This window comes from Cibotium barometz, chromosome 6 (genome assembly GCF_041138505.1).
Source record: "Cibotium barometz isolate CiBa-2024 chromosome 6, ASM4113850v1, whole genome shotgun sequence".
Classification (NCBI taxonomy): Eukaryota; Viridiplantae; Streptophyta; class Polypodiopsida; order Cyatheales; family Cibotiaceae; genus Cibotium; species Cibotium barometz.
Genome location: NC_141051.1, coordinates 31981009 through 32008437, shown reverse-complemented (window position 1 = coordinate 32008437; position 27429 = coordinate 31981009). Strand labels below are relative to the sequence as shown.

At 48.3% G+C, this 27429-nt stretch overlaps 1 protein-coding gene across 4 annotated transcripts in view; it reads left to right on the top strand.

Moving 5' to 3' along the window:
* The window catches only part of NDP1 (Tetratricopeptide repeat (TPR)-like superfamily protein), a 102016-nt gene extending 74796 nt beyond the window's left edge, over positions 1 to 27220 (top strand). For all 4 annotated transcript variants that reach the window (XM_086799474.1, XM_086799473.1, XM_086799477.1 and 1 more), the window contains 5 exons: positions 24204 to 24265; positions 24418 to 24518; positions 26045 to 26096; positions 26200 to 26247; positions 26660 to 27220. In XM_086799474.1, the coding sequence (XP_086655600.1) occupies positions 24204 to 24265; positions 24418 to 24518; positions 26045 to 26096; positions 26200 to 26247; positions 26660 to 26886 (490 nt within the window). In that variant the 3' untranslated portion in view covers positions 26887 to 27220. The remainder of the gene's footprint in view (positions 1 to 24203; positions 24266 to 24417; positions 24519 to 26044; positions 26097 to 26199; positions 26248 to 26659) is intronic.
* Positions 27221 to 27429: the final 209 nt, after the last annotated feature.

Sequence of the window (27429 nt, the reverse complement as noted above, 5' to 3'; positions counted from 1 at the left end):
CTTTGCCAATGTATTCCTTCTGAGACAAATACAACACATGCTGATTTCTGTCCCGAAGTATCCGCATACCCAAAATGTGATTTGCATCACCCAAATCCTTCATATCAAAGGTTTCATGCAGCCTCGTCTTCAAGGCATCCATCTCTTTACGAGATTTCCCGGCAATCAACATATCATCAACATACAAGATGAGGATCAATAGACTGCCATCCAAAGCTTTCTTGGTGTACAAGCAGTGATCTATGTCACTTCTCCTGAATTTCTGGGATTTCATGAATGTATCAAATTTATGATACCATTCCCTTGGTGCCTGTTTGAGCCCATAAAGACTCTTTTTCAGCTTGCATACAAGCTTTTCCTTTCCACTTACTGCATAACCCTCTGGCTGCTGCATATATATCTCCTCATGGAGATCACCGTGAAGAAAAGCAGTCTTCACATCCATCTGAATCAAGTCCAAATCATCATGCGCAACCAAAGCTAACACAGCTCTAAGTGTGGTCATTTTGACCACTGGAGAGAAGATCAAGCCCTTAGCCACTAACCTGGCTTTGTATCTTGGCTTTGCATCTGGTGCAACTTTGAGCCTGTATACCCACTTGCATGGCAAAACCTTTTTGCCTGCAAGCAAATGCACCAACTTCCATGTTCCATTTTTGTGCAGAGAATCCATCTCTAACTTCATGGCACGCTCCCATAGAGCTTTGTCTGCCCTTTGTAAAGCCTCCTTATAACATGAGGGCTCCCCACAGTCAGTAAGCATCAAGTAGTCAATTCCTGGAACAAACCTGTCAGGGGCTCTGGAGGGTCTAGTGGACCTCCGTACCCAATGACCATCATTTGCAGGTTGCTGTCCAGCCTGCATATCACCCATTGGTGGCTCCTGTTCCATGCCATAAGGCTGAAATATCATGCCCGGTATCTCCTCTAACTGTGGTATATCCATAGGGATATCTTCTGCCATCTCTGGCTGTCCATTTGGACCATTTTCAGCACCATTTAAGGGCTGGTTTTCCTGCTGTAATGGCTGATTTACAGCCCTTTGTTGTTGTCCATGATGTCCATCATCATCAAAGATGACTCTGCTAGGCTCCTGTTGCCTTGCAGGCTCCTTATACATGCATGTTTCATCAAAAATGACATCATTGCTGCGTATAATCTTTCTATTCACGGGATTTCAAAGTCTATACCCCATTTCATCTCTGTCACCATATCCTAGGAATATGCATTTGTGAGACTTAGGATCAAGTTTGGTGCGCATTTCCCTGCGTATGTGCACGTACGCAACGCAACCAAACACTCTCAAGTGCTTGTATGACGGAGGCTTCCCTGTCCATACCTCTTCTGGCACTTTTCCACCAAGCCTCGTGTTAGGTGACCTGTTTATAAGATGAACGGCTGTCATAACAGCTTCAGCCCAAAAACCATGAGGTAATGCAGCATGTGACAACATAGAACGGACCTTCTCCTGAATGGTCCTGTTCATCCTCTCTGCTGTCCCGTTTTGTGGAGGATCATAAGGAGTAGAGAGCTCCCTCTTGATGCCTTTAGCATCACAAAAGTCCTAAAACTGTTTGGACATATACTCTCCCCCATTGTCGGAACGCAAAGCCTTCAGTGTTTTGCCAGTTTGATTCTCAACAAGAGCAACAAACTTCTGAAACACAGAGAATGTATCACTCTTCAGACGAAGAGGATAAACCCACACCTTGTGTGTGGCATCATCAATAAAAGACACAAAATATTTTGCCCCTCCCAAAGAAAGCTGAGGTATCTCACATACATCTGTATGCACAAGCTCTAACTGAGCATCTTTCTGTCCAAGAGCTTTCTTGTGGGGGCACTGTAGTTGCCTACCATATATACAATGCTCACAAAACTGAAAACTTGAAAACTTTAGAGAAGGCAAGTAACCCAAACGAGACAATTGCTCCATTCCTTTGACACTCATGTGTCCCAACCGGCTATGCCACATAGAGATTTCCGGCAGCTCGGTTGCATTTACATTAGCATGGTGACAAACACCTGCATGCATGAAATAAAGAGTGTCCACCTTAGAGCCTCTGGCAACAACCAGTGAGCCCTTACTAATTTTCCACTTTCCACTACCAAATGTGGTAACATAATCAGCATCATCAAGCTGTCCAGTAGAAAGCAGATTCTTCTTGATCTGAGGCACATGCCTGACATCATGGAGCATAAGCTGTGAGCCATCTGAAAACACAAGCCTCACATCACCTCTGCCAAGAATCTTGCATGCATGGTTATCACCCAAATAAACCACTCCTTCATTGCCAGCAGTATACCTGACAAACAAGTCTTTGCAACCTGTGACATGAAAGGAGGCACCTGAATCAATGATCCATGAGTGCATACCATGACCACCTGTAAGAAGTGAATGGGCATCAAGTGAAGACGTAAATAGAACCTCATCCTCACTGCCACCTGCATGTGACACATTGATTTCTTCAATCTTGACTCCACTTTTGCCCTTTGGCTTTACATCTTTGGCTTCATCTTTCTCTTTGTCTTTGCCTTTTCCCTTTTCCTTTTGATCATTTTTCCATTTGTAGCATTGCTTTTTAATGTGTCCCTTCTTGCCACAATAATGGCATTCCAAATCCTTTTTGGAGCAAGACTTGCTCCTTCCCCGTTCTTGGCTTTTTCCCCTTTGTTGGGATCTCCCACGTGCATTCATTGCATTGGACTTTCCAACAGAGTTGTTTTTCCTGTTCATCTCTTCTTGAAGAAGAGCACCCTCAACATCTGCATATGACAGCATAGCATGCGAATTGCTAGTGTCTGTCCTGAATGTGTCCCAACTCTCTGGCAAAGTGCATAACAGAAAAGTGGCTTTGAACTCATCGTCCATTGCCAATTTTTGATTAATGACCTAGCTGACAATACCATTAAACTCATTTAGATGGGCTGTCATAGACGCCCCTTCCTTCATCTGAAGACCTATGAGTTTCTTCAACCAATACACTTTGCTTGAGGCACTTTGTTGGGCATACAAGTCCTGCAATCTCTGCCACATTCCCCAAGCTGTCTTCTCTTCACGAATGCTGAAAAGTAAAGAGTCTGACACAGATAACATGATAGTAGATCTTGCCAGCTCATCCATATCTTCCCACTCTTCAGCAGTAAGAGAAGCGAGCATCACACCCCTTTCTTTGATAGGCTTGTGCTGCTTCTTCTGGAGCAACACATTATAGCGCTGGGTTTGCCAAATATCATAGTTATGTGAGCCTTCAAGCTTCTTTATGTGAAGCAATGAAGAGCTCTCACCTGTGGTTGCCATAGCAATATGCAACCTGTCAATGCCTGACTCCCTGCAAAATGTGCAAACATTGCACCAAAAGCACACAAAGTGCTCACAGTTGTTCTCCCAAGCTTTATCTCCCACTGCGGAAGCAAGAATGCAACTTTTCTCCCAATGTTTGTGATGAAATCACCAAAATCTGGTTGCTGCAGATTTTGGACAGCACCTTAAATGTGCTCTGTTGCCCTTCCAAAGTACTGTACAGCAGTACAAAGTGCTCACTAATGATGTACCAAACTTGTACCGGCAAGTACAGCAGCTGAAATTGAACCTTTTCCTCACTCAAATCAGTGTACAGCCATGCCAAAACTTGCACAAAGCTGTGCCAAATCTGTACCAGCAGGTACAATAGCAATAAATGCTCTCTTGGCTGTCCAAATGAGTGAAAATCAGACTTTTACAGTCCCGTACACTGCATACAACAGTCCCGAACAGAAATTGGGCAAAAGCCCCTTGACTGCAAGCTGATTTTTGAGGATTCAAGGCATAAATGTCTTGCCTGCTGCTTTGCCAAGCTCAACAAGGATACGAACTTGAAAAGCCCCTTGAATTCAGATCAATTGCTGATCATACATGGTACATTGACGTACATGAAGGCATCCAAAGTCTTCACGATGCTTCCCCCTGGCCACATATACATCCAAATAATGAAAGCCCCTTGATTTACAGGCACATTGAGTGCTTGTAAGGCATCAACACATTATCCACAGCATCAACTGCGAATGCCTGCATGCAAATCAACCCAATCGGCACAAACCCTTGATTTGCACTGCAATTTGCTGCAATTTTGCCCAAATGTGCGATTTCTCACATCATACAGCATGTATGAGTGCTGTTTATGTACTACTGTGCTGCAATCAGCACCAGATTTTCCTAGATCCTGAGAATCTGACCAAGCTCTCTTCACAAAACCAAGCCTAATCAGTCCCACAAAACAGTTCAAACAAACCCTGAATCTGCTATAAACAATCCCCAAGTCTGTCACAATATGCCCACTTCCTGTCTGTGCGAGGGAATCCAGAGGACAGCTCGCTACTGTACGGCCAGTATTGAGAGAGAGAAGCACAGCTGTACGACCAGTTTGGAGAGCAGCCTGCAGGGAAGAGACATGCAGCTGTTCAGCCAGCTGTTGTATGACCAGTTTACAGGCAGCCAGAAGAGAGAAAGCAGCGTTGCTCCTGTATGGCCAGCATTGGTGCAAAGAGAGAGAATTCCAGTACTGTTGTCGGCTAGCCTGAGGGCGACCAGCAAAGGCAGGGGCTGTACTGTTGTCGGCCTATTCAAAGGCGACAGAGAGACAAAAAACTTGTAGTCTGCCTGTTTGTGTCGACCAGCAGAGAGGGAGAGAAAATGCAGCTGCTTCAGCCTGTGCCCTTATGTGCATCCCCTAAAAGAGTAGACCCACCTGCTTTTAACGATTCAGCCCAGTCCCCTTTTAGCTGGGGTTGACCAGCTCTAAAGATGTGGGCTATGCTTTTCCTTTTCCCAAAACTGGCTTTGGCTTGCTAAAAACATCCAAGCTTTTGCTTTGTTTAGCCAACCTCTCTATAAATGACAGAAGTTGCCCTCCTTTAGTGTCCAGACTATACAAATACTTCTCAAAAGAGGGCGCTTAGATTTTACTGTCCTTGTGGGTCCAAAAACTGGCCCACATGTCCATGCAGGGTGCCCATAAAGCTTTTTATGATACCCGAAACTCATAAAATCTCTTGTTATATGCCCAAGTGTCAATGCCCTTCTTTAGAGAAATGCTTTTATCCTTGAGCATCTCCCTTCTTCTATGGAAAATCCCCATCCTCACCTTGGTTCCATTTTGTGTGTGGCCTTCCCCCAAAGCACTGATCAGAGGTGGTAAAGGGGCCAAATGGTGACATCCGCTTTCTCTTATTAGCAGCTGTCCACAATTGTATAAAGTCCATATGATCCAATATACTTCATTGAGCTTCATCAGTGACAATTCACTCTGTTGTCACGTGAATAACCATTCACACTGTAGTGACATAACCAGAGCCATAAGAGCACCTTTCATACTGGGAAATTCAATCTATATAGCCAATATGAATGAGAGAATCCATGTCCCAAATAAATGGGCGGGACAAAACAGGCCCATAGGTCTAGATATCATAAGCATGTCTCTCTGTCGATACTCACTAGAGTAAGTGCCCTTCCATGAGTTTAGATAAGACTCACTAGGGTTCCCACCCTTCCATGAGTTCAAGTCTTCACTCACTAGGGTTATCACCCTTCCATGAGTTCATGTAACACTCACCAGAGTTACACACCCTTCCATAAGTGAGTTTTTCCTTCCGCATGTCTCAGTTCTAGAAGATTGTGGCTTCCGCAGTTGGCGTAGACATAAGTCCCCTACCAACGAGGTGTCATGTTCACATGACCCTTGGCATAGACATAAGTCCCTTACCAACCAGGCGTCATATTCACTGTACCACATGCAGTCCGTGTTAGTACTCGGACCACACACCTTGGAGGAGAGGTGGGCTCAAGTGTATAACATAAGATAAGAATCACTCACAGGCATAGATATCTTGGTGCTCCATAAACATTTTTGCTACACATAGTTTATAGGCATTTCGGGCACGAATAGTTTTACAGGCATTTTGGCCTCCACCAATGGAAATCCATAGAAAAATCCTCGATCCATGAGTTCCATAAGTTGAATGTATCCCAAATAAAGGGAGCCACAAACTATGTTTGAATACTGCTTGTGCACCACATAGGGTTCAATCCAATATTCGTTGGAATAGGATGATCCAATTTCAAAGAGAAACTCTTTTTCTGAAATGCAGGAGGTATTTCACCCCAAAAGAATGATAGGCATCACAACCAATTGGTCCATAAATCTATTCCAGACTTGCCATTCATAAATATTGTCCTGAAACACATTCAAAACAAATACCGTTCTTCTTGCATTTTTCAAACAAGAGTAAGTTTTTTTCAAAACAAAACTTAAAGCAAAAGGACTGAGCATATATATATAAATTCAACAAGAAGTACAACTTGTATCGAGTTTAATACTTAGCTGAAAACCAAAAGTAACTATCGGAGGATTTGAGCAAAAGCAAAGCAAAATCATCCTCAATACATGCGTTTGATAATATGAAATCTCAAATATCCCGAGAAAATGAGGTTTCATCCTGCTCGGAATTAGCTTGCCTGGTCAGCAGATTACAGAACACCGTCGTGTGTTCGACAAAAGCACAATTTTGATAGACCAGATGCGAAGCCTGCAGCAGCTAACGGGCTTCCGGTTGTCCAAGAGATGGAAATAACATATCTAGCTGAAACCGAACATCATTTTTGACCCTGTGCTTGGGCTTTGTACCACGAGGCCTATTCCCAAGAGTAAGTGATAAATCAGGGGTCTTATCCAACTCTTCGTTCTCCACTAGAGGAATGAACGAAGAAGACGAGGTCGTTTCTTTTCAAATCGGGAGTGAGAGTCCAAGGTTCCTGGTCTCTTATTTCTATACTGCAAGGGAGGATATGGGATCATATGTGCTGATTGAGCGGGTTCACCCGTTCTCCCACAAGTACCTATATGCCATATCCTTGGGTTCCCTGCATACATCTGAGCCAAGTTGCCAAATATGTCCATCAGTGACCTGTCACAGGCTACCTTGCCAGAGAGCTTTTCCACATAAGGATAGTGATGGATCATGGTAGTGGCTTAGCACGGTCTCACGCTGAGCCAACCACTCAAGGAGTTTGTCCAACTGTTCAGTAAAGAATTTCTTTTGAGCGTCAAGTGTCTTTTGAAACTCTGTGGCCATATGCTCAAACAATGTTTTCATGACATGGCTGATCTATCCATGAGGTAGATATCTGTGAAAACTATGCCAATATCCGAGTCCTTCCAGGATCTTTGCGCTTCTCCAATCAACTAGAGAAGCTGAGCTCTGATACCACTATAACGAAAACCCATTCCACGCCCACACACACTTTTGCATGACCATCAATCTGAACTTACACATTTAAACAGTAGCCACAGCCATTAAACATATTCACATATGCTAAAAAATAATATCATATACACAGGACACCACACTGGAACCGGAATGGTTGGCCCCCCGTAGGAAACTTCTTTATTACGTAGAAGCTTTTACAAGAAATCCATGGTGAGGATGCAATCAGCACCAGATTTTCCACAAATCCTGGCTAGCTTTCCACAAAGCTTACATGAAATTCTGACTAAGCTCTCTTCACATAATCAAGCCAAATCAGTCCCACAAAACCGTTCAAACAAACCCTGAATCTGCTATAAACTACCCAAGTCTGTCACAAATCTGCCCACATCCTGTTCCGTGCAAGGGAACCCAGACAGCTCACTACTCTACGGCTAGTGTTGAGAGAGAAAATCACAGCTGTACGACCAGTTTGGAGAGCAGCCTGTAGGGAGAAGACACGCAGCTGTACGGCTAGCTGCTGTACGACTAGTTTACAGGCGTCCAGAAGAGAGAAAGCAGTGCTGCTGCTGTACGGCTAGCGCTAGTGCAACCAAAGAGAGAATTCCAGTACTGCTGTCAGCAAGCCTGAGGGTGACCAGCAAAGGCAGGGGCTATACTATTGTTGGCCTATTCAAAGGCGACAAAGAGAGAGAGAAAACTTGCAGTCAGCCTGTTTATGTCGGCTAGCAGAGGGAGAGAAAACGCAGCTGCTTCGGCCTGTGCCCTTATGCGCATCCCCTAAAAGAGTAGCCCCACCTACTTTTAATGATTCAGCCTAGTCCCCTTTTAGCTGGAGTCGACCAGCTCTAAAGATATGGGCTATGCTTTTCCTTTTTCCCAAAACTGGCTTTGGCTTGCTAAAAACATCCAAGCTTTTGCTTTGTTTAGCCAACCTCTCTATAAATGACAGAAGTTGCCCTCCTTTAGTGTCCAGACTATAAAAAATACTTCTCAAAACAGGGCGCTTAGCTTTTACTGTCCTTAATGGGCCCACATGTCCATGCAGGGTGCCCATAAAGCTTCTTATGATACCCAAACCTGCCGCCAAGCTAAGCAGGAGGGAATGTCACGTGCACCCTGCACTTGGTTACACAATGACACACTAGCATCATCATCAATGCAGCATTTGTACAGTAATATTACCTTTTTTAGGAACATTTGTCGTACGTCATGACCCTATTGTGAGCCTTCAGTCCAGGGACAGTTAGGCACGAGCTACTTGGGTTAGTCTCTGAGCCATAGAGGTCAGTCTGGAGTCAGTCTGGAGAACCCCATTAGATAAGTGCATGTAGCAGTCGCTGCCACCCGCACGGAGATTCGGTCCATTGAGGAGAGGAGGGTGGAGTATAGATACCATGCCAGGGCTTTGTTCTAGACTCAGGCCGGTGACAGAGTTATTGAAGACTTCTTTGAGATAGCCGACCAACACAGGAGGAGAGACAATATTCGCAGGTTGCTTGGCCAGGATGGAGCTATTGTTTCTGATCCCCTGCAGGTGAGAGCCATCGCCATAGATTTCTTCCGATCTCTTCTCACTCGTGCCCCATTATCCCCCCAGGTGATGGATGCATGCGAGAGAGTCTAGAGGCACACGAGAGAGGTGGTTCCCCCCTCCCCTCGGTCTTTCTTATTGACCCCTTTCATTGCAGAGGAACTGGCAGAGGCAGTTACGGCATTACCCAGGGGCAAATGCCCGGTCGCGGATGGGCTTCTTGCTTCTTTCTTTCTTTCTTCGCCACTAGGACCTCATGGAAGGTGGCCTTCACGCTGCCTTCAATGAGATTATGCTCACAAGGGCCATGCCAGAGAGGCTCATAGAGGGCTTGATACATTTGATTCCCAACGAGGGTGGTGATAGATTGGAGATCCGACAATGGAGACCCATCACCCTTCTAGGGACGGCCTACAAGATTCTGGCTAAGGCCATCAGCAGCAACTTCAGCCTTCCCTCCCAAACTTGATCCATGACACTCAGACTAGTATTGTTTAGGATTGGAGTATTCTGGATAACATCTTTACCTTTTGGGAGGCGACAACTTCGGCCAGGATGCGACAACAGGACCTCATTGTGCTACTCCTAGACTTTGAGAAAGCTTATGATAGGGTGGATTGGAGCTTTCAGGAGCGCACTATGAGCCGGATGGGATTCCCCATGGAGTGGATTCATGGAGTCTCAGGACTTTATTCAGCATCTCACAAATCAGGTTCTCATTCAGGGAGTCTCTCACTAGTGCCCCATTATCGCCCCAGGTGATGGATGCACGCGAAAGAGTCTGGAGGCACACGAGAGAGGTGGTTCCCCCCTCCCCTCGGTCTTTCTTATTGACCCCTTTCACTGCAGAGGAACTGGCAGAGGCGGTGACGGCATTACCCAGGGGCAAATGCCCGGTGGTGGATGGGCTTCTTGCTTCTTTCTTTCTTTCTTCGCCACTAGGACCTCATGGAAGTTGGCCTTCACGCTGCCTTCAATGAGATTATGCTCACAAGGGCCATGCCAGAGAGGCTCACAGAGGGCTTGATACATTTGATTCCCAACGAGGGTGGTGATAGATTGCAGATCCGACAGTGGTGACCCATCACCCTTCTAGGGACGGCCTACAAGATTCTGGCCAAGGCCATCAGCAGCAACTTCAGCCTTCCCTCCTAGACTTGATCCATGACACTCAGACTAGTATTGTTTAGGATCGGAGTATTCTGGACAACATCTTTACCTTTTGGGAGGCGACGGCTTCAACCAGGATGCAACAACAGGACCTCATTGTGCTACTCCTAGACTTTGAGAAAGTTTATGACAGGGTGGATTGGAGCTTTCTGGAGCGCACTATGAACCGGATGGGATTCCCCATGGAGTGGATTCATGGAGTCTCAGGACTTTATTCAGCATCTCACAGTCAGGTTCTCATTCAGGGAGTCTCTCACTGGTGCCCCATTATCCCACCACGTGATGGATGCACACGAAAGAGTCTGGAGGCACACGAGAGAGGTGGTTCCCCCCTCCCCTCGGTCTTTCTTATTGACCCCTTTCACTGCAGAGGAACTGGCAGAGGCGGTGACGGCATTACCCAGGGCAAATGCCCGGGGGCGGATGGGCTTCTTGCTTCTTTCTTTCTTTCTTTGCCACTAGGACCTTATGGAAGGTGGCCTTCACGCTGCCTTCAATGAGATTATGTTCACAAGGACCATGCCAGAGATGCTCACAGAGGGCTCGATACATTTGATTCCCAATGAGGGTGGTGATAGATTGGAGATCCGACAATGGAGACCCATCACCCTTCTAGGGACGGCCTACAAGATTCTGGCCAAGGCCATCAGCAACTTCAGCCTTCCCTCCTAGACTTTGATCCATGACACTCAGACTAGTATTGTTTAGGATCGGAGTATTCTGGACAACATCTTTACCTTTTGGGAGGCGGCAGCTTTGGCGAGGATGCGACAACAGGACCTCATTGTGCTACTCCTAGACTTTGAGAAAGCTTATGACAGGGTGGATTGGAGCTTTCTGGAGCGCACTATGAGCCGGATGGGATTCCCCATGGAGTGGATTCGTGGAGTCTCAGGACTTTATTCAACATCTCACAGTCAGGTTCTCATTCAGGGAACCCGAGGCGACAGATTCCCCCTTTCCCGCTCGGTTCGACAGGGCTGTCCTCTGGCACCGTACCTCTTTCTATTTGTCGCCGAGGCCATGAGTAGTTTTCTCCCCGCCCAGGAGACCAAACTTCAAGGATTACGCCTTCGCCGCCGCACACAAGAGGAGTTGCTGGACTCAGAGTTTGCAGACGACACAGTTGCCTACCTTGCTAGAGATGTTGGGAATCTCCAGAGATTCGCGGAGGCGATACAGATTTTCTGTCGTGCATCAGGAGCACAGATCAACTGGCACAAGTTTTGTGGTTTTTGGGTAGGCTCAACACCCACCCCGACTTGGCGACCAATTGAGTTTTTCCAGTGGATCCCGAGGGGCACTCCAGTCCGATACCTCGGTTTACAAGTTGGCATTGATCTCTCCCCCGAGCAGCAGCTCGCTCTGCTTCTTCTGAGTATTCAGAAGAAGCTTCTATATTGGAGCTCGGCGAGGCTATCCCTAGCAGGTAGAGTGGTGGTGGCGAACCAGGCACTGCTTGCCACCATGTGGTACATCACCTCGTGCTGGGCCTTTTCTCAGGCTTGTATTGGCCAGGTACAACGTTTGATCCGGAACTTCTTGTGGGCTGGAAGTGATGTGGGTGGCCAAGGTCAGTCAATTGGTCAGAGTCTCGTGAGTCTTTGCAAAAGCTCTGCGGTCAGGAGCCTGGATCTAGTGCAGACGTGCACCTGCTTCATGCAGCTGAGGCCGGCAGCAATCGCAAGGCCCGTGAGGGTAGCTCCGTGGCGGTATGGGACGTCATGGAGTAGAGATTGGTTAGTGTGTCTTGCTAGTTAGCTTAGCTCATGGCTCGGTGGGGACAGCCAAGTCTTGTGGGTTTTGCCCACGGTTGTCATGGTTGGGTGGTGAGTCAGGCCGGCACCCCCTTCACGTTCTATGGCTTTGTTTTGCAGGTTTCAAGTCATGTTTCAAGATTGCTCTACGAGGAGATCCGTCCAAGTAAATCACCTTAGGGTGCACCTGTGTTACTTAGGAGAAAGAAGGACAACACCTAGCGAATGTGTGTCAATCACAAGAGACTAAACAAAGTGACAGTCAAGAACCGCTATCCTCTCCCTAGATCACATGACCTGATTGATCATTTAGTCGGAGTGAAGTATTTCACAAAGATTGATTTACGTACTGGCTACCACCAGATACGTATTCATGAAAGGCACGTTGAAAGAACCGCCTTTCGGACTAGGTATGACCATTACGAATTTCTCGTATTACCTTTTGGATTGACCAATGCTCCAGCCACTTTCCAGCAAATGATGAACAATCTTTTTCGTAAACATTTGGGGAAGTTCGTGGTTGTGTTCCTCGATGATATTTTAGTCTACAGTCGAAGATCATGTTAGACACCTCACGATTGTCCTGACTATTTTAAGACAGAATTGACTGCATGCTAAATTAAGTAAATGTGAGTTTTTTATGATAAAAATTGTTTACTTGGGACACAAGATCACAAGAGACGGGTTGAGCATTGACTATGTCCGAGTTCAGAACGTTTTGGCTTGGCCGATACCGCAGACAGTGAGACAACTTCTTTCTTTTCTCAGTTTTGTTGTCTTTCTTCGGAAATCTGTATGGGAGTACTCTCAGCTCACACTACCAATGACCGACTTGTTGAAAGGTCGTGGACGTAAATCGAATCAGCCTATCCCTTGGAATAAGGATTTGGATATGGCCTTCAGACTTTTGAAAGATAAAGTCAAGGAAGTCCCTACCTTAGCACTACTTGATCCTTGTCGGCCTTATGTCCTTGAGACTGACGCGAGTGACTATGCGATCGGGGCTGCTCTATTCCAAGATGGTAGACCTGTTGCTTTCGAGAGTCGAAAGCTGGACGACACTCAATCTCATTGGCCAACCCTTGAGAAGGAGCTCTACGCTGTCATTTATGCTCTCAAGGTTTAGAGGCATTATTTATATGGTTCCAAGTTTGTGGTATTGACTGGTCATCAGTCAATCAAGTATGTGTGTGATGCGGATGATTTGAGAGGACGAAAAGCTAGATGGGCAGAGTTAATGCAAGATTTTGATTTTGAAATATGCTATCGAAAAGGGTCCATGAATAGTGTAGCAGATGCACTTAGTCGGATCAGAGAGGTAAATACTTTGTCATTCATTGAGATTTCCATTGACTTATTTCAGTCATTGAGAGGGCTTTGCAGGACTGATAGTTATTTTGGTCCATATTGCCGAAGGATCCAGGACCGGAGCTCATTGATTGACCAAGACTCAGTGACGGAGCAGCCTACCCTTCAGGGTGCGGGAGGCCAGTGGATGATTCAGAATGGTTTACTGTTCCCTAATGACAAAATTTGTGTACCACAAGTCTTGGACATTAGGTCCAAGATTCTTAAGGAGTGTCACGACGTCCCTTCTGCTGGACACCTCAGGGTACATAGGACATTAGCTTTAGTGAGACACACTTTCTATTGGCCAAAGATAAAAGAGCATGTAGAAGATTATGTCCTCAAGTGTCAGATTTGTCAAGCAAATAAAGCTGAACGCTTTAGACAGGTTGGGATGTTGCATTCTTTGCAAATTCTAAGTAATAATTGGTAAAGTATTTCCATGGATTTTATTACCGGATTACCAAGAACACGTCAAGGCCACGATTCTATTTGGGTTGTGGTGGACCGCTTGACAAAGATGGCTAGGTTTTTGCCTACACGGAAAACTGTTACAGCTACACAATTAGCAAGGCAGTTTATCGAGCAATTGTTTAGACTGTACGGTTTACTGCCGGACACAGTCAGTGATAGGGACTCTAAGTTTACAAGTGACTTTTGAAGGCTTGTTTTTGAGAAGTTGGAAACAACTTTGAATCTGAGTTCCTCAGATCATCCTCAATCTGATGGCCAGACTGAAAGGGTGAATTAGACTTTGAAGGACATGCTTCGTGCATACGTCTCTAAAAGACGAGGTTCATGGGACTCTTCTCCAACATCTCTAGCCCATTCTTGTTCCTCCGGCAGTGCCCTCAGGTTGTGGGTATTTCTTCATTTTCTCGGCAAGTTTCAGCCTCTTCTGGTCTTCGCCCCCAGGAGGACTCCATGGCAGCCGCTCTGTCTCCCCCAACCGAGGCCACCGTTACTTGCCTTTCGTTTTCCAAAGCAGACCTGTAGCTTCTCGCGACGTCCCTAGAGGCCTCCACTCTGGTATGCAAGATTGTCGATAGCCACCCCACGCATGGCCAACTCACAGATCTTCTTCAAGCTAGCCTCCTAGGTGCACCAGCAAAGATCGCAGATATTCATCCTTTGGGGCGCGGCTACTACCAGGTTGCGTTTGACTCACCAGCGGTGTCTAATCTTGTCATGCAGCTGAGCCCCATTGCACTGCGTACAGCCCAGGTCTTCTTTGCACGGTGGCAGCACGGCTTTGACCCGTCATCTGACCCATTAGCTAGAGTTTCAGCATGACAGTCTGCTTTCCAGGCCTCAAGAAGGAATACCTCCTCTTCTCCTAGTGATTGGTGGCGCCATCGGGAGAGTGATGGAATCCCCCCCCCCCCAAACCGCTGCCTCGGCCCTCGCACGAGCAGCGGGGATTCCATCTCTCCACATTTGTATTGCCTCCCTAGATTTTGTGCCTCGCATGATATCTCTTCCTAGTCTTCGGGGTGATCCCATTATGCAACGAGTGGAGTATTCCGGCCTTCCAGGCCAATGCTTTATTTGCAGACAGATGGGTCATTTGGCCAGAGTTTTCCCTCAGCGTCAGACTAGGCAACCACCCTCAGTGGTTCCCCCTCCTACTTCCCACTCAGATCCTCATCAGGGGACCGAGGGAGGAGCAGGTTCCCAGGCCGCGGAGCACCAGGTTCCAATCATGGATGACCCATCAGCCAGAGAGTGGCAAACGGTTGGACCTCGCCCCGATCGCCAGCCGAGCACCAGAGCTGAGTGTCGCCGCCGTGCGCACCATGCTGGCAGCATGCAGGAGGATTCGATTCTGTCAGAGAACCGTTTCAAGCACTTGTCATGGCACCCGCCTACTGTAGACGGCGGGCCCCCTCCAGTCACGGAGAAGATCCCCCCCCCCCCCCCCCCGCGGATGGCGGCCGATTCCTCATCGCGACTTCTCCTCTAGCTTTAAGTGCCCAGTGGGGCAAGTTGACCCCACCCTCGCTTCGTCAAGCCTTCCCCAGCAGCCTTCCTCTCCGATGGATACCTCTCAACAGCATCCCTCTCCAGCCTCTCCGCCTTCCCACTCCCCCTCGCCTCCTCCCCCGCCGCCTCCCCCCCCCCCCACCCTCGCCTCCGACTCTTCCCGCAGTCACTCCATTTGCCCCTTCCTCTTTCTCCATGCCTACCCCCCCCCCCCCCCCCCCCCTCCTTTCCGCCTCTCTAGAGCATTCCCGTCGGCCCCCTGCAGCCCTTGACCCGGAGAGGAGACAGCCGACAAGTACCGTTCGCCGCTTGATTCATCGTTTCTCAGAGCCAGTGGAGATGACCATTGCGGCCTCACCAGTGAGGGCTCTCCCACCTGAGTCTCTAGGGAGGCCTCCGAGGATCTTGGGGCAGCCTATGGATTATAGTTTCTTCCGGTGTTTTCCGACAGAAGGGACAGACAGGTTCGAGGAGACCGTGGCCCCTATTCGGGTATGTGTGGTCTTCCACCACTCCAGACCCTCTACGCCAAAGAGAGGCCTCAATGCTTTCAGAGACGAGGCGTCCTTAGAGGAGAGTTGCATTGAGCTATGGTGGGGGGATCTATTGACATTCTTTTCCTCTAGGAGCACCATTTTACGGAGGGGTGTACCCACCGCTGCGGGAAATTCTACCAGGCAGGAGTCGTACTTTTTGGTCTCCAACCTTCGGTCCTTCAGGGACGCAAGGAGTGTGTCTCTCTATCGGTGTGAGCAGCTTCTGCCATCTGTGGTAGGATCATGAGTCATAGTGCCAAGACGCGCTCAGTGGGTTACCATTCTAATTGGAGAGGATAGTGTTGGCTTCCTCAACATTTATGCCCCGAATGCGGCTGCAGGTAGAGCTATCTTTTGGAGCACTGTCCGACAGGCCCTACCCCAGGCTGATTTTGGTGCATGGGCGGTGACTTCAACATGATAGAGGTAGTAGAGGATAGACTTGGAGGTGGCACGGCCACAGTCTCAAGGGTGGAGTACTCTGCATGGGAGGAGATGATACTGATTCTTAGGGGACAAGACACTTGGCATCTTCCAGAGTTTGGGTGCAGCTCTGGGAGTCTTAGCTTCTCTCGATCGGATAGGCGGAGCATTGGCCCCAACCTCTCTCGGCTGGACAGGTTTTATGTTGACGAGTGGGCTTGCAGCCGTGGAGGCATGGTTGGTATTCTGGCAGGCACTACATTTTCAAATCATGCCCTAGTTATTCTGTCCCTAGAGGACCCATGGAGGCATGACAGACATGCGAGCTCCAGGATTCCAAACAGCCTCATTCAGGACCCTGAGATTTGTAGCCGGATGGAGCAGATATGGGCGAGTCTGGACTTTTCCTCAGGATCTGCAACGTGCACTTTGGATGAGGGCCTTGGGGAGGTCAATATGTTCTTGCAAGAAGCAGCCCAGAGTAGATTGGAGGGATTTCGGGAGCAGGAGAGGAGTCTGAGGAGGGGCCTAGCCTCTTTACAGCGTCTTCAAGAGAGTTCCCTGAACAGCCCAGATAGCCCATGGATTGAGAAACAGATCGCTACTGCCCGCATGGAGATTTGGTCCATTGAGGAGAGGAGGGTGCCAGGGCCTCATTCTGGACTCAAGCCGGTGACAGAGTTACTAGAGACTTTTTTGAGATAGCCGGCCCTCAGGAGGAGAGACGGTATTCGCAGGCTACATGGCCAGGATGAAGTTATACATTTGATTCCCAACGAGGGTGGTGATAGATTGGAGATCTGACAGTGGAGACCCATCACTCTTCTAGGGACAGCCTACAAGATTCTGGCCAAGGCCATCAGCAGGCAACTTCAGCCTTCCCTCCCAGACTTTGATCCATGACACTCAGACTAGGATTGTTCAGGATCAAAGTATTCTGGACAACATCTTTATCTTTTGGGAGGCGACAGCTTCGGCCAGGATGCAACAACAGGACCTCATTGTGCTACTCCTAGACTTTGAGAAAGCTTATGACAGGGTGGATTGGAGCTTTCTAGAGCGCATTATGAGCCAAATGGGATTCCTCGTGGAGTGGATTCGTGGAGTCTCAGGACTTTATTCAGCATCTCACAACCAGGTTTTCATTCAAGGAACCTGAGGCGACAGATTCCCCCTTTCCCACTCGGTTCGACACGGCTGTCCTTTGGCACCGTACCTCTTTCTATTTGTCGCCAAGGCCATGAGTAGTTTTCTCTCCGCCCAGGAGACCGAACTTCAAGGATTGCGCCTTCCCCTCCGCACACAGGAGGAGCTGCGGGACTCAAAGTTTGCAGATGACACAGCAGCCTACCTAGAGATGTTGGGAATCTCCAAAGATTTGCAAAGGCGATAGAGATTTTCTGCTGTGCGTAAGGAGCACAGATCAACTGGCACAAGTCCTGTGGTTTTTGGGTAGGCTCAACACCCACCCCGACTTGGCGACCAATTGAGGCTTTCCAATGGATCTCAAGGGGCACTCCAGTCCGATACCTCGGTTGCCAGGTTGGCATTGATATCGCTCCCGAGTAGCAGCTCGCTCCAGTTCCTTTTGAGTATTCGGAAGAAGCTTCTATACTAGAGCTCGGCGAGGCTATCGCTAGTGGGCAGAGTGGTGGTGGCGAACCAGGTACTGCTTGCCACCATGTGGTACATCACCTCGTGCTGGGCCTTTTCTCGGGCTTGTATTGGCCAATTACAGCATTTGATCTGGAACTTCTTGTGGGCCGGAAGTGATGGGAGGCCAGCCAAGGCCAAGGTGGCACGGAGAGTGATCATTCAGCCATGTAGCAGAGGGGGCCTAGGCCTCATTGATCCAGCTATACAAAGTCATGCCCCGCTGGGCAAGTTGATTGTTAGAGGACTCCTACCCGGTGGTGAGCCTTGGAAGGATTTCCTCTCGGCCCGGATTTCAGCCCGCAATCCGAGCCTTGGAGGCCCGTGGCGGCAGAGTACTAGATGGATCTTCACAGAGATGCGAGCCCGTGGTTTTAGTCCTACCTTTGAGGACAGATTTGCAGCTAGTCTACTTCGTGCTTGGGATCATCTCAGGCCGCCCTTAGACAGATTGTTCCAGTGGCCTCAGAGGAGCAGCTTTGATAGCCTTTGATCTAGAACCCCCTAATCCGTTTACCCAATGGCCACATGCTAGGGGCCCGACCGCACATATCCTGGGGCGCCTTGAGCATGGGACCAACCAGATCTCTTGGAGATTGGGTTGCACATAGGCAATTACCTCAGGAGGAGCAGGGGAGAGGCCTGACAAGGATCCGGGGTAGAGACAGGCTTAGCATCAACATTGACTCATCTATTCCTCCGGAGCGGTTGACTCCTATTCCAGACCCGACCCCCCCAATATGGCTAGGCATGTTTACCAGACACGATATCCTCGTGGCGGTCTATGGAGCAGATGAGGACAGTGGTCTGCTTACTTTTTCTATTGAATTACATGGCAGATTAGAGAGATCAAAGTATCCCTTGGAGGATTTCAGAGGCTGCACCTTGCAGAGGGTGAGGATGATTGGTTTTCGGGCACATGCATGGCACATAGATCTAGCACCGGCCAAGGTGGCCAGGGAGAGATTTTGGCGGTTATGGATTTGGGAGTGCCGACCTCTCACACGATTGCAGTGGGACCCTGGAGGTGAACGTGGCATGATCCCACAGATCGGGTGGAGACTCTGGATGCCCCTTTCTTTGCATATACAATGCGGCTCAGTCGTAGGATCCAGATGTCGGAGATAGATGGCACACCGGCAACAGCAGCACACTGGCAGTCTCAGGGCCTATCACAGCGCTTCCTTTCAGATTTCTGGAAGAGGCTTTGGGACAGCTTTCGGCCGAGGAAGATCACTCTCTTCCTCTGGTTGACGGCACACAGGAGTCTGGCAGTGGGTACTTGGCTGGCAGTCGGAGGTCGGTCAGCAGCTTACCCGAGGTGCGGCCACCCCCAGGAGTCTCAGCAACATTGCCTTTGGGATTGTCCGAAGGCTCAGTAGATTTGGCAGCGGATTCTCCGCATTTTTGCTATGGACAGGGCATCGACCCGGATTATCACTTGGGGTAGTGTCGCTTGGGCCACCGAGACTAGAGCAGTCAGGACTTACGAGGAGGATGGGGGAGGCCATGCCCTTCAGGTCTCCCACCATCATATTACAGTAGTACCAATCATAGCCCCACCTATAGGTGTCTGGTGACCAGACTCATGCCAGCGCTGGGAGATTTGCAGTAGCATAGCAGCCTGGCACATCTGGCGTGGTAGATGTAGCGAGGCCATCGAGGGTACCCACACTCCGCCAACTAAGACCATCAGGAGCATATGGCTCGACATCATTCACACCCTCTGCGGTCAGTGGGGGAAGCTGCAGAGAGGTTTTGACCGCTTGCGGAAGCGGTGGGAAGCCTTCTTGAGACTTTGGAGGCCTGGCCCTTTCCTCACAGATAGAGGCGGTAACCCCATTTGGCACTACAGACCACCTGTGTGGTTGTCCCCCCCCCCCCCCCCCGCCGCGCCAGTCCCCACTTCTTCAGTATCTCCTCATAGAGCAGCCAGCCGGAGGAGAAGCATCTCTCCCCCTTATGATCACTTGTTTCTCGCCCTTATATAAGGTGAGTTTGTATTAAGCCCTCCGTGGTTGTACTTAGCCCTTTGTGGTTGTTTTCTCTTTAACTAAGGATTTTTTTCCTGGAAAAAAAAGAAAAAAAAAAAAAGACAAGGTTCATGGGAGGATTATCTTCCTATGTTAGAATTTGCATATAATAGTACTAAGCATACGAGTACAGGTTTTAGTTCTTTTATGCTTATGTACGGATTTCAACCCAGATCACCTGTTACCGTGGGATTTTCAGGACTTCAGCATGATGCAGCATGTACTTTTTTGCAAGACATGCAAGAAATGTTACAAGTTGTGAAGAAATCTATTAGAAGTGCTTAAGACAGAGACAAATTTTATTCTAATAGACATTGTTCACCAAGAGAGTTCTCTGAAGAAATGATGGTGTATTTGCGAGTTCCGAAAGATTCCGAGACTTTACGTACAGGACAATCTCCGAAATTATCCCCTAGATACTACGGACCATTTTGGATTGCACGCCGGATTGGTTGAGTTGCATATGAATTGGACTTGCCTTCTCATGTGAAAGTTCATCCCGTATTTCATGTCAGTAGAATTAAGGAAGTACTGGGTGGAGCAGACCAGTTAGTTACTCCTCAAGAAATCATAGATGTCGAGGATATGACATTTGTGCCATACGAACCAGAAAAGATCTTGGATTTTGTGAAAGATGATTGCGGCATACCGTACTCACAGAATACAAGATCAAGTGGAAGGATCATGTTGAGGAGGACGCTACATGGGAGACATTGACTACCCTTCAGAGGGATTACCCTGGGTTTTTACTGAGCTCAGGAGTGAGCTCTTAGAGGAAGGGGAGTATGTCATGTGCACAGAGTGTATCTACCATGTGCAACACATACACAAGACTAGCTTCGAGGCTTCAGGTAGCTTGGAGCTAGGCAGGCTGATTGGTGAGCTGTGCTAGGGATAGACTGACGGGCGGGTGCCCAAGTGGGGACACCCTAATGGGCGAGCATCCAAGTGTGGATGCCCGGTGACCGGCCAAGAGCCTATAAAAGGGTGGCCAAGGTTAGTCAGTTGGTCAAAGTCTGGCAAGTCTTTGCAAGAGCTCTACGGTCAGTAGCCTGGATCTAGTGCAGACATGCATCTACTTTAAGCAGCCGAGGCGGGCAGCAATCTCAAGGCCCGCGAGGGTAGCTCCATGGCGGTATGGGACGTCATGGAGTAGAGATTGGTCGGTGCGGCTTGCTACTTAGCTCAGCTCATGGCTCGGTGAGGAATGCCAAGTCTTGTGGGTTTTGCCCACGGCTGTCATGGTTGGGTGTGGTGAGTCAGGCCTACACCCCCTTCACGTTCTATGGCTTTGTTTTGCAGGTTTCGAGTCGTGTTTCAGGATTGCTCTAGGAGGAGATCCGTGGGGATTTGACACTTGGAGGCCCGTGGCCGCAGAGTACTAGATGGATCTTCACAGAGATGCGAGCCTGTGGTTTTAGTCCTGCCTTTGAGGACATATTTGCAGCCAGTCTACTTCGTGCTTGGGAGCATCTCAGGCCAGCCCTCGAACAGAGCCCTCGGACAGATTGTTCCAGTGCCCTCAGAGGAGCAGCTTCGGCAGTCTTTGATCTAGAACCCCTTGATCCGTTTACCTAGTGGCCACATGCTAGGGGCCCGACTGCACATATCCTAGGGCGCCTTGAGCATGGGACCAGCTAGGTCTCTTGGAGATTGGGTTGCACACAGGCAGTTACCTCAGGAGGAGCAGGAGAGAGGCCTGACAGGGATCCGAGGTAGAGACAAGCTCAGCGTCGACATTGACTCAGCTATTCCTCCGGAGTGGCTGACTCCTACTCCAGACCCGCCAACCCCCCAGTGTGGCTAGGCGTGTTCACCAGACACGATATCCTCGTGGTGGTCCATCGAGCAAATGAGGACAATGGTCTGCTCACTTTTTCTATTGGATTACATGGCAGATTAGAGAGATCAGAGCACCCCTTGGAGGATTTCAGAGGCTGCACCTTGCAGAGGGTGAGGGTGATTGGTTTTCGGGCACGGGCATGGCACATAGATCCAGCACCGGCCAAGGTGGCCAGGGAAAGATTTTGGTGGTTATGGATTTGGGAGTGTCGACCTCTCATGCAATTGCAGTGGGACCCTGGAGAGTGGACTTGGCATGATCCCATAGATCGGGTAGAGACTCTGGATGCCCCTTTCTTTGCATATATAGCACGGCTCGGCCGCAAGATCTAGATGCCGGAGATAGATGGCGCACCGGCAGCAGCAGCACATTGGCAGTCTCAGGGCCTATCACAGCGTTTCCTTTCAGATTTCTGGAAGAGGCTTTGGGACAGCTTTCGGCCGAGGAAGATAACTCTCTTCCTTTGGCTAATGGCACACAAGAGTTTGGCAGTTGGTACTTGGCTGGCAGTCGGAGGTGGTCAACAGCTTGCCCGAGGTGCAGCCACCCCCAGGAGTCTCAGCGACATTGCCTTTGGATTTTGCCCAAAGGCTCAGCAAATTTAGCAGCGGATTCTCTGCACCTTCGCTATGGACAGGGCATCGACCCGGATCATCACTTGGGGTACTGTCGCTTGGGCCACCGAGACTAGAGTGGTCAGGACTTACGAGGAGGATGGGGGAGGCCTTGCCCTTCAGGTCTCCCACCATCGTATTGCAGTAGTACTAGTCACAGCCCCACCTGTAGGTGTCTGGCGACCAAGCTCATGTCAACGATGGGAGATTTGCAGCAGCATAGCAGCCTAGCACATATGGCATGCTAGATGTAGCAAGGCCATCGAGGGTACCCACACTCCGCCAGCTGAGACCATCAGGAGCATATGGCTCGACATCATTCACACCCTCCGCGGTCAGTGGGGGAAGCTGCAGGGAGGTTCTGACCGCATGCGTAAGTGGCAGGAAGCCTTCTTGAGACTTTGGAGGCCTGGCCCTTTCCTCACAGATAGGGGCGGTGACCCCATCTAGCATTACAAACCACCAGTGTGGTTGTTTCCCCCCCCCCCTCCCCCTATATGAGATAGCCTTCTCCTCATAGAGCGGCCGGCCGGAGGAGAAGCATCTCTTCCCCTTATTATCACTTGTTTCCCGCCCTTATATGAGGCGAGTTTGTATTTAGCCCTTTGTGGTTGTACTTAGCCCTTCATGGCTGTTTTTTTTTTAACCAAAAAAAAAAGTGCATGTAGCAGTCAGCCATAGCTTAGGTCTTGCATTAGAAGCATCATTAGCATGTAGGCATTCATGGAGATGTGTGTGTACTTGCAGCGCTACACGATGCCATGGGAAGCCGATGCCTGATGGGCACTCTTGGGTGGCCCATACAACAGCCCACCCAGGCTGTAAAGCATAGTCGGCAGCCCCCAGTGGGTATGAAGGACAGGCCGACAGCAGCTACGGGCATCAGCACTGGCCGACAGTAGTATATGGGGCATCAACACTGGCCACCATTTGTATAGTGGGCAGCAACATCTTGCACAGAGCATTAAATGCCTAGAGGGGTGCATAGGGAGGTGCTTAAGTCCACCACAGTGGATATGGGAATCTATACCAAAATTCCCCCTCGCAGCAGGCCCATGGGAGTCACGTCAGATGAGGCATGCACACTCTAGAGAGCTAGATGCCCTGGTCCCCAAAAAACTGCACCATACATAGCTGCTGGGCGTACCAAAGTATCAAAAGGCCAACACTTGGTGCGAGGCTCCTGGAAGAGTGTGTGTGTGTGTGTGTGTGAGAGAGAGAGAGAGAGAGAGAGAGTTTTAAAAGACCAAAGGGTCTATCAGACCAAAAGTGTTACAATGTGTCATTATGGAAAACATAAACAATCCAATTAGAGCTTAAAGAAAAAACAGCCATGTAAGTGTGCTACAATGATACAATGTGAGGGGATCAAAGTGGGTCCTCGATGTCTTGATTGTATAAAGGCTCTTCTCGTCCACTGCTTGTGGAGGGGCACTCGTGTCGTGTCACTGGAGGATCTCTCGAATCTGAAGCTGCTGGGTGCAACATCTCCTCAGACTAGTGGCTCTTGGGCATCTAGCTCATTGCACCTAGATCGGAGGCAGGTGGCACCTTTGGCACATGGCTCATCAATGTGTGCTGCCTGGTCCATCGAGTACGGACATCTGGATCATAGCTCTCTCGTGGTCATCCATAGAGGCCTCCATCCTGGGTTGGATGTAAAGAAACCGATGATGGGGAGGAGCTGTGAGGTATCTGGTGTCTGCATGCCTCTCTGCATAGATGATCTCTCTGGCAACGCAGCTCCATCAGGTATAGAGTCCCAGACATCGCTGGTGTAGGAAATCGAAGATCCGAGACAGTGGGCTAAATCCCTCCCTAGAGAAGCAATGAAGCCTCCATTGTATCTCATAGTACACTGGGCATCTGAAAAGATAGTGCTCCTCTGTCTCAACCTCTAGTGAAGAGAATCAGCAGATCTTATTCTCTTTGGCAGTGCCCTCTGCTCGCCCAGTCTCCACCCTCAGGTGATGTGATGAGACTCTTATTGCAATCCTCATGGCATATGAGAGAGAGAGAGAGGAGAGCTTGTGAAACATGGTGTACCACATTTTCTGTGATGTCACAGAAAATTTGAAGAAGCAGAGTTGCAACTTACCCAGGCTTTAAAGCAGGCTGAGAAAGTAAAAGGTAAAAAGAGAACTTCTCCTCCAAGCAGTTTACTTTCATGTTTAATGGAATATTGTGTTAAGGAACTACATTTTATCAAGCTAAACATGGATTTTTTCTTTAAAATTCTTACCCAACATTGGAGAGAAGAAACACTGCCTTATAGTTTGCAGGTGAAAAGCACCCTCAAGTCGGGGTAATCTTGTCTTGCATCGGAAACTTATATCAGCAGAGAGGAATGGCTCAAGGGAGCAGTGAGTTATTGTTGACAGAGGTGGGTGGCTTGTATTCCACTTTTTTTTCTTCACAACAAAAGATCCTTTAATTAGTAGAAAAATGGCATCTTCTCAAGAGCAGACTACAACCCCCTCAAGAGGTAATGTTTTATTGTAACAGAAAAAAAAAAGAGGGGGAGGGAGGCTTGGTTTGTTGTTGCTCCCCCATGGCTGGCTTTCCTTGGAGGGAGGCTTCATTGGAGGGAACCGGGGGAAAAGTGACCTCTCAAGTGAGGAAGGACCTACGCTCCAAGTCGGCTGTCAGACGCTCCATTGGACCTTCGAGCATGTGAATGAGGTCCATCCAGATGGAGTGGATGGTTTCTGCCAGCGGTATGATGGAACCCTCCATGACCTCATTGCACCTCGCCTGCCAGATGTGCCATGCTGCAATGTTGTTGATGATCTAAAGGCTGGTCGGTGTGGGTAAGGGGGGTGCAAGGTGCCACTGGGTCCATGGCAGCTGTGGCCTGAAGAGAGGTGGATGCGGTCAACTACATGAAGAGGACCATGGTGAAACAATCCCAAGAGATGTGGGTACGGTCACCTAGGGATGTTCATACATTGGGTAAGGGAGTTGGCTCTGACGAAGCCACTCCTCGTTGATAGAGAGGAAGACTGAACAAGAACCAGAGGAAGACTGAACAAGAACCGGCTGAAGAATGTCCCAGGTCCAGAAGAAGTTGGCAGCAAATTTGTCCTCTAAAGAGTGCCCAACCTGCCCAATTGCTCCCATTTCTTGCTAATGGCAGCCCAAGTACTCCCAATTGCTGCCCAGTTGTCCAATTACTGGTGATTGCAGCCCAATCACTCCCAATTGTTACCCAAGTGTCCAAGTACTGCCCATATATCAGTCCGTACAGTCCATAATCAGCCTGTATAGCTTATAATCCCGTATAGGAGGAGCAGCAAGTAAATTAGGCAGCAGCATTGGGTACAATTGGAGTAGTGCATTGTGAGAGGGCAACGCACAGTGAGAGGGCAAAGCTTGCACACATTGATGCCTTTCTTCCTCACAATGTCCCCTATTTATGCTTCCACATAGCTGTCCCCAAAACATTACAAATCGCTTTGCCATGCTTTACTTGTTCCTTTTCTTCTTCTTTTTTTCCCAGAAAAGAGACTTCTATTAAGTATGAAAAAAATTTACAAAAAGGGAGATTTCAGACCAAGCAAGGGGGAAAGTGGATTTAATAAGCATTTTCTCTCGATGGGTTTTTCTATGGAGTATCCTCTCAAAGGATATATAAGTGCTCCAGGCTCCTAACCAAAAGAAGAGGGTGCATGTGCATCCTCTGCTCCCTAGTCTATTGTGAGATGAACTACTTGCCCTAGTTTTCAAAGTTGATTTTGTTGGGTCTTTTACCTGATGCCTGAAAAGAAGAACAAGATTGCTTTACTATTTTGGCCTTGCTAGTGTCTTCCGTTGCATTATCGCAGTAGCTGAATGAGGACTGCGGTCGTGAACTGTCCACTGTATTGAAGGTTTTACTAGTATTGAGTTTGGTTTTCTATTTTTTTGCAGGGTATGTACAAAAGTGCCCTGGATTTAATGAAAGCCCCACCTCTTGACAAGGGTATGATTTTAATCACGTTCATGTAGGTGTTGTGTCAGTTGTTTCTTGTTTGAGTTCCTCTGGCTGCCAAAAGTGAAACATGAACTGGGGATCTGGCTTGCAGAGATTGACCAAAGAGGGGAGTTTATGGAGATTATAGCTCTCACAAGAGGTGAGGACCACTAGTGGATGAGAAAAGTCTGATTGCAATTTTTTATGTTTGGAAACGGTTTTCCTTATTCTCTAATATGTATACATGTATGTGTGCATTGGTGGGGGTTGGCTGGGTGGGCGGCGGAGTGTGTGTGAGAGACTTTACCAGTCTCTCACACACACAGCCCCACCCAGTCTCAGAGATTCTTTTGATCTTGGAGAAACCTCTTTTCCACAGCTACTGTTTCTGATCTGGCTGTCCCAGAGTGGGACAGATATGAATGTTCATTACTTTTATTAATGAAGCAGTGGTTTCACTAAAAAAAAGTGGGAGAGAGATCTTTTCATGTTCCCATGCTTCCCTTCCATGACTTTTGCATGTTTCGTCATGCCTTGCATAATCTGATGATGCTCATTTTTTATTAATTTAGCCCGGATGGGTACAACTCTTGCACCTGCATTGTACCGGCGTAGCGAAGTTGAGAAGTTGAAAGGCTGGGTGGAGGCAGCCTGGAGGAATTCACGACCACTTCCAGAACTTCTATACTTGAAAGAACTACTTTCTGGAGATAATGGCAGTAAGCCACTGAGAGAGGATAAAAATATCAGAGAAACTACTGTAGTCGATGTCAGGCTTGGAAGGGTGTTTTATAAATGATGTATATAAAAGAAATCAGAGAACTGGTGTGCACAAAACAGTTTTAGGTGAACTTTGCATTGGGTTTTCTTAGTCTTTTCTTAAAGTGGCTGTAACAGAAAGGGAATTTGTAGTGTTTGTGAGATTCAAACACATGGTAAGAGTTGGGTTCAGTTTTTGTAAGAAATTCTATTGAAATTAGGAATTAGATACTGAAATAAATTGGGAAATTTGTGCGAATATGTACCCCAAATCATTTGTGGGGGTTGCAATAAATAATTATAGAATATAACCTTAATCTGGTTTTGTGGGGGTTGCAATAAATAATTATAGAATATGTCCTTTTGCGTGTGAACGTGGACAGGTGTAACGTTATTTGTGGTTGTCGTTGTCTTTCTTTCCTGTCTTCTGGAACCTACGGTCGGGTTAGTATGGCCGACTTCTGCGATGGTTTGGCGTGCTTCTTCGCGGACTTCTGCGATGGTATGCCCGATTTTGTCGCCGAATCTGTGATGGTATGCTCCTCGTCGTCTGTCTTTCCTGTCTTCTGGAACTTGTGCTCGG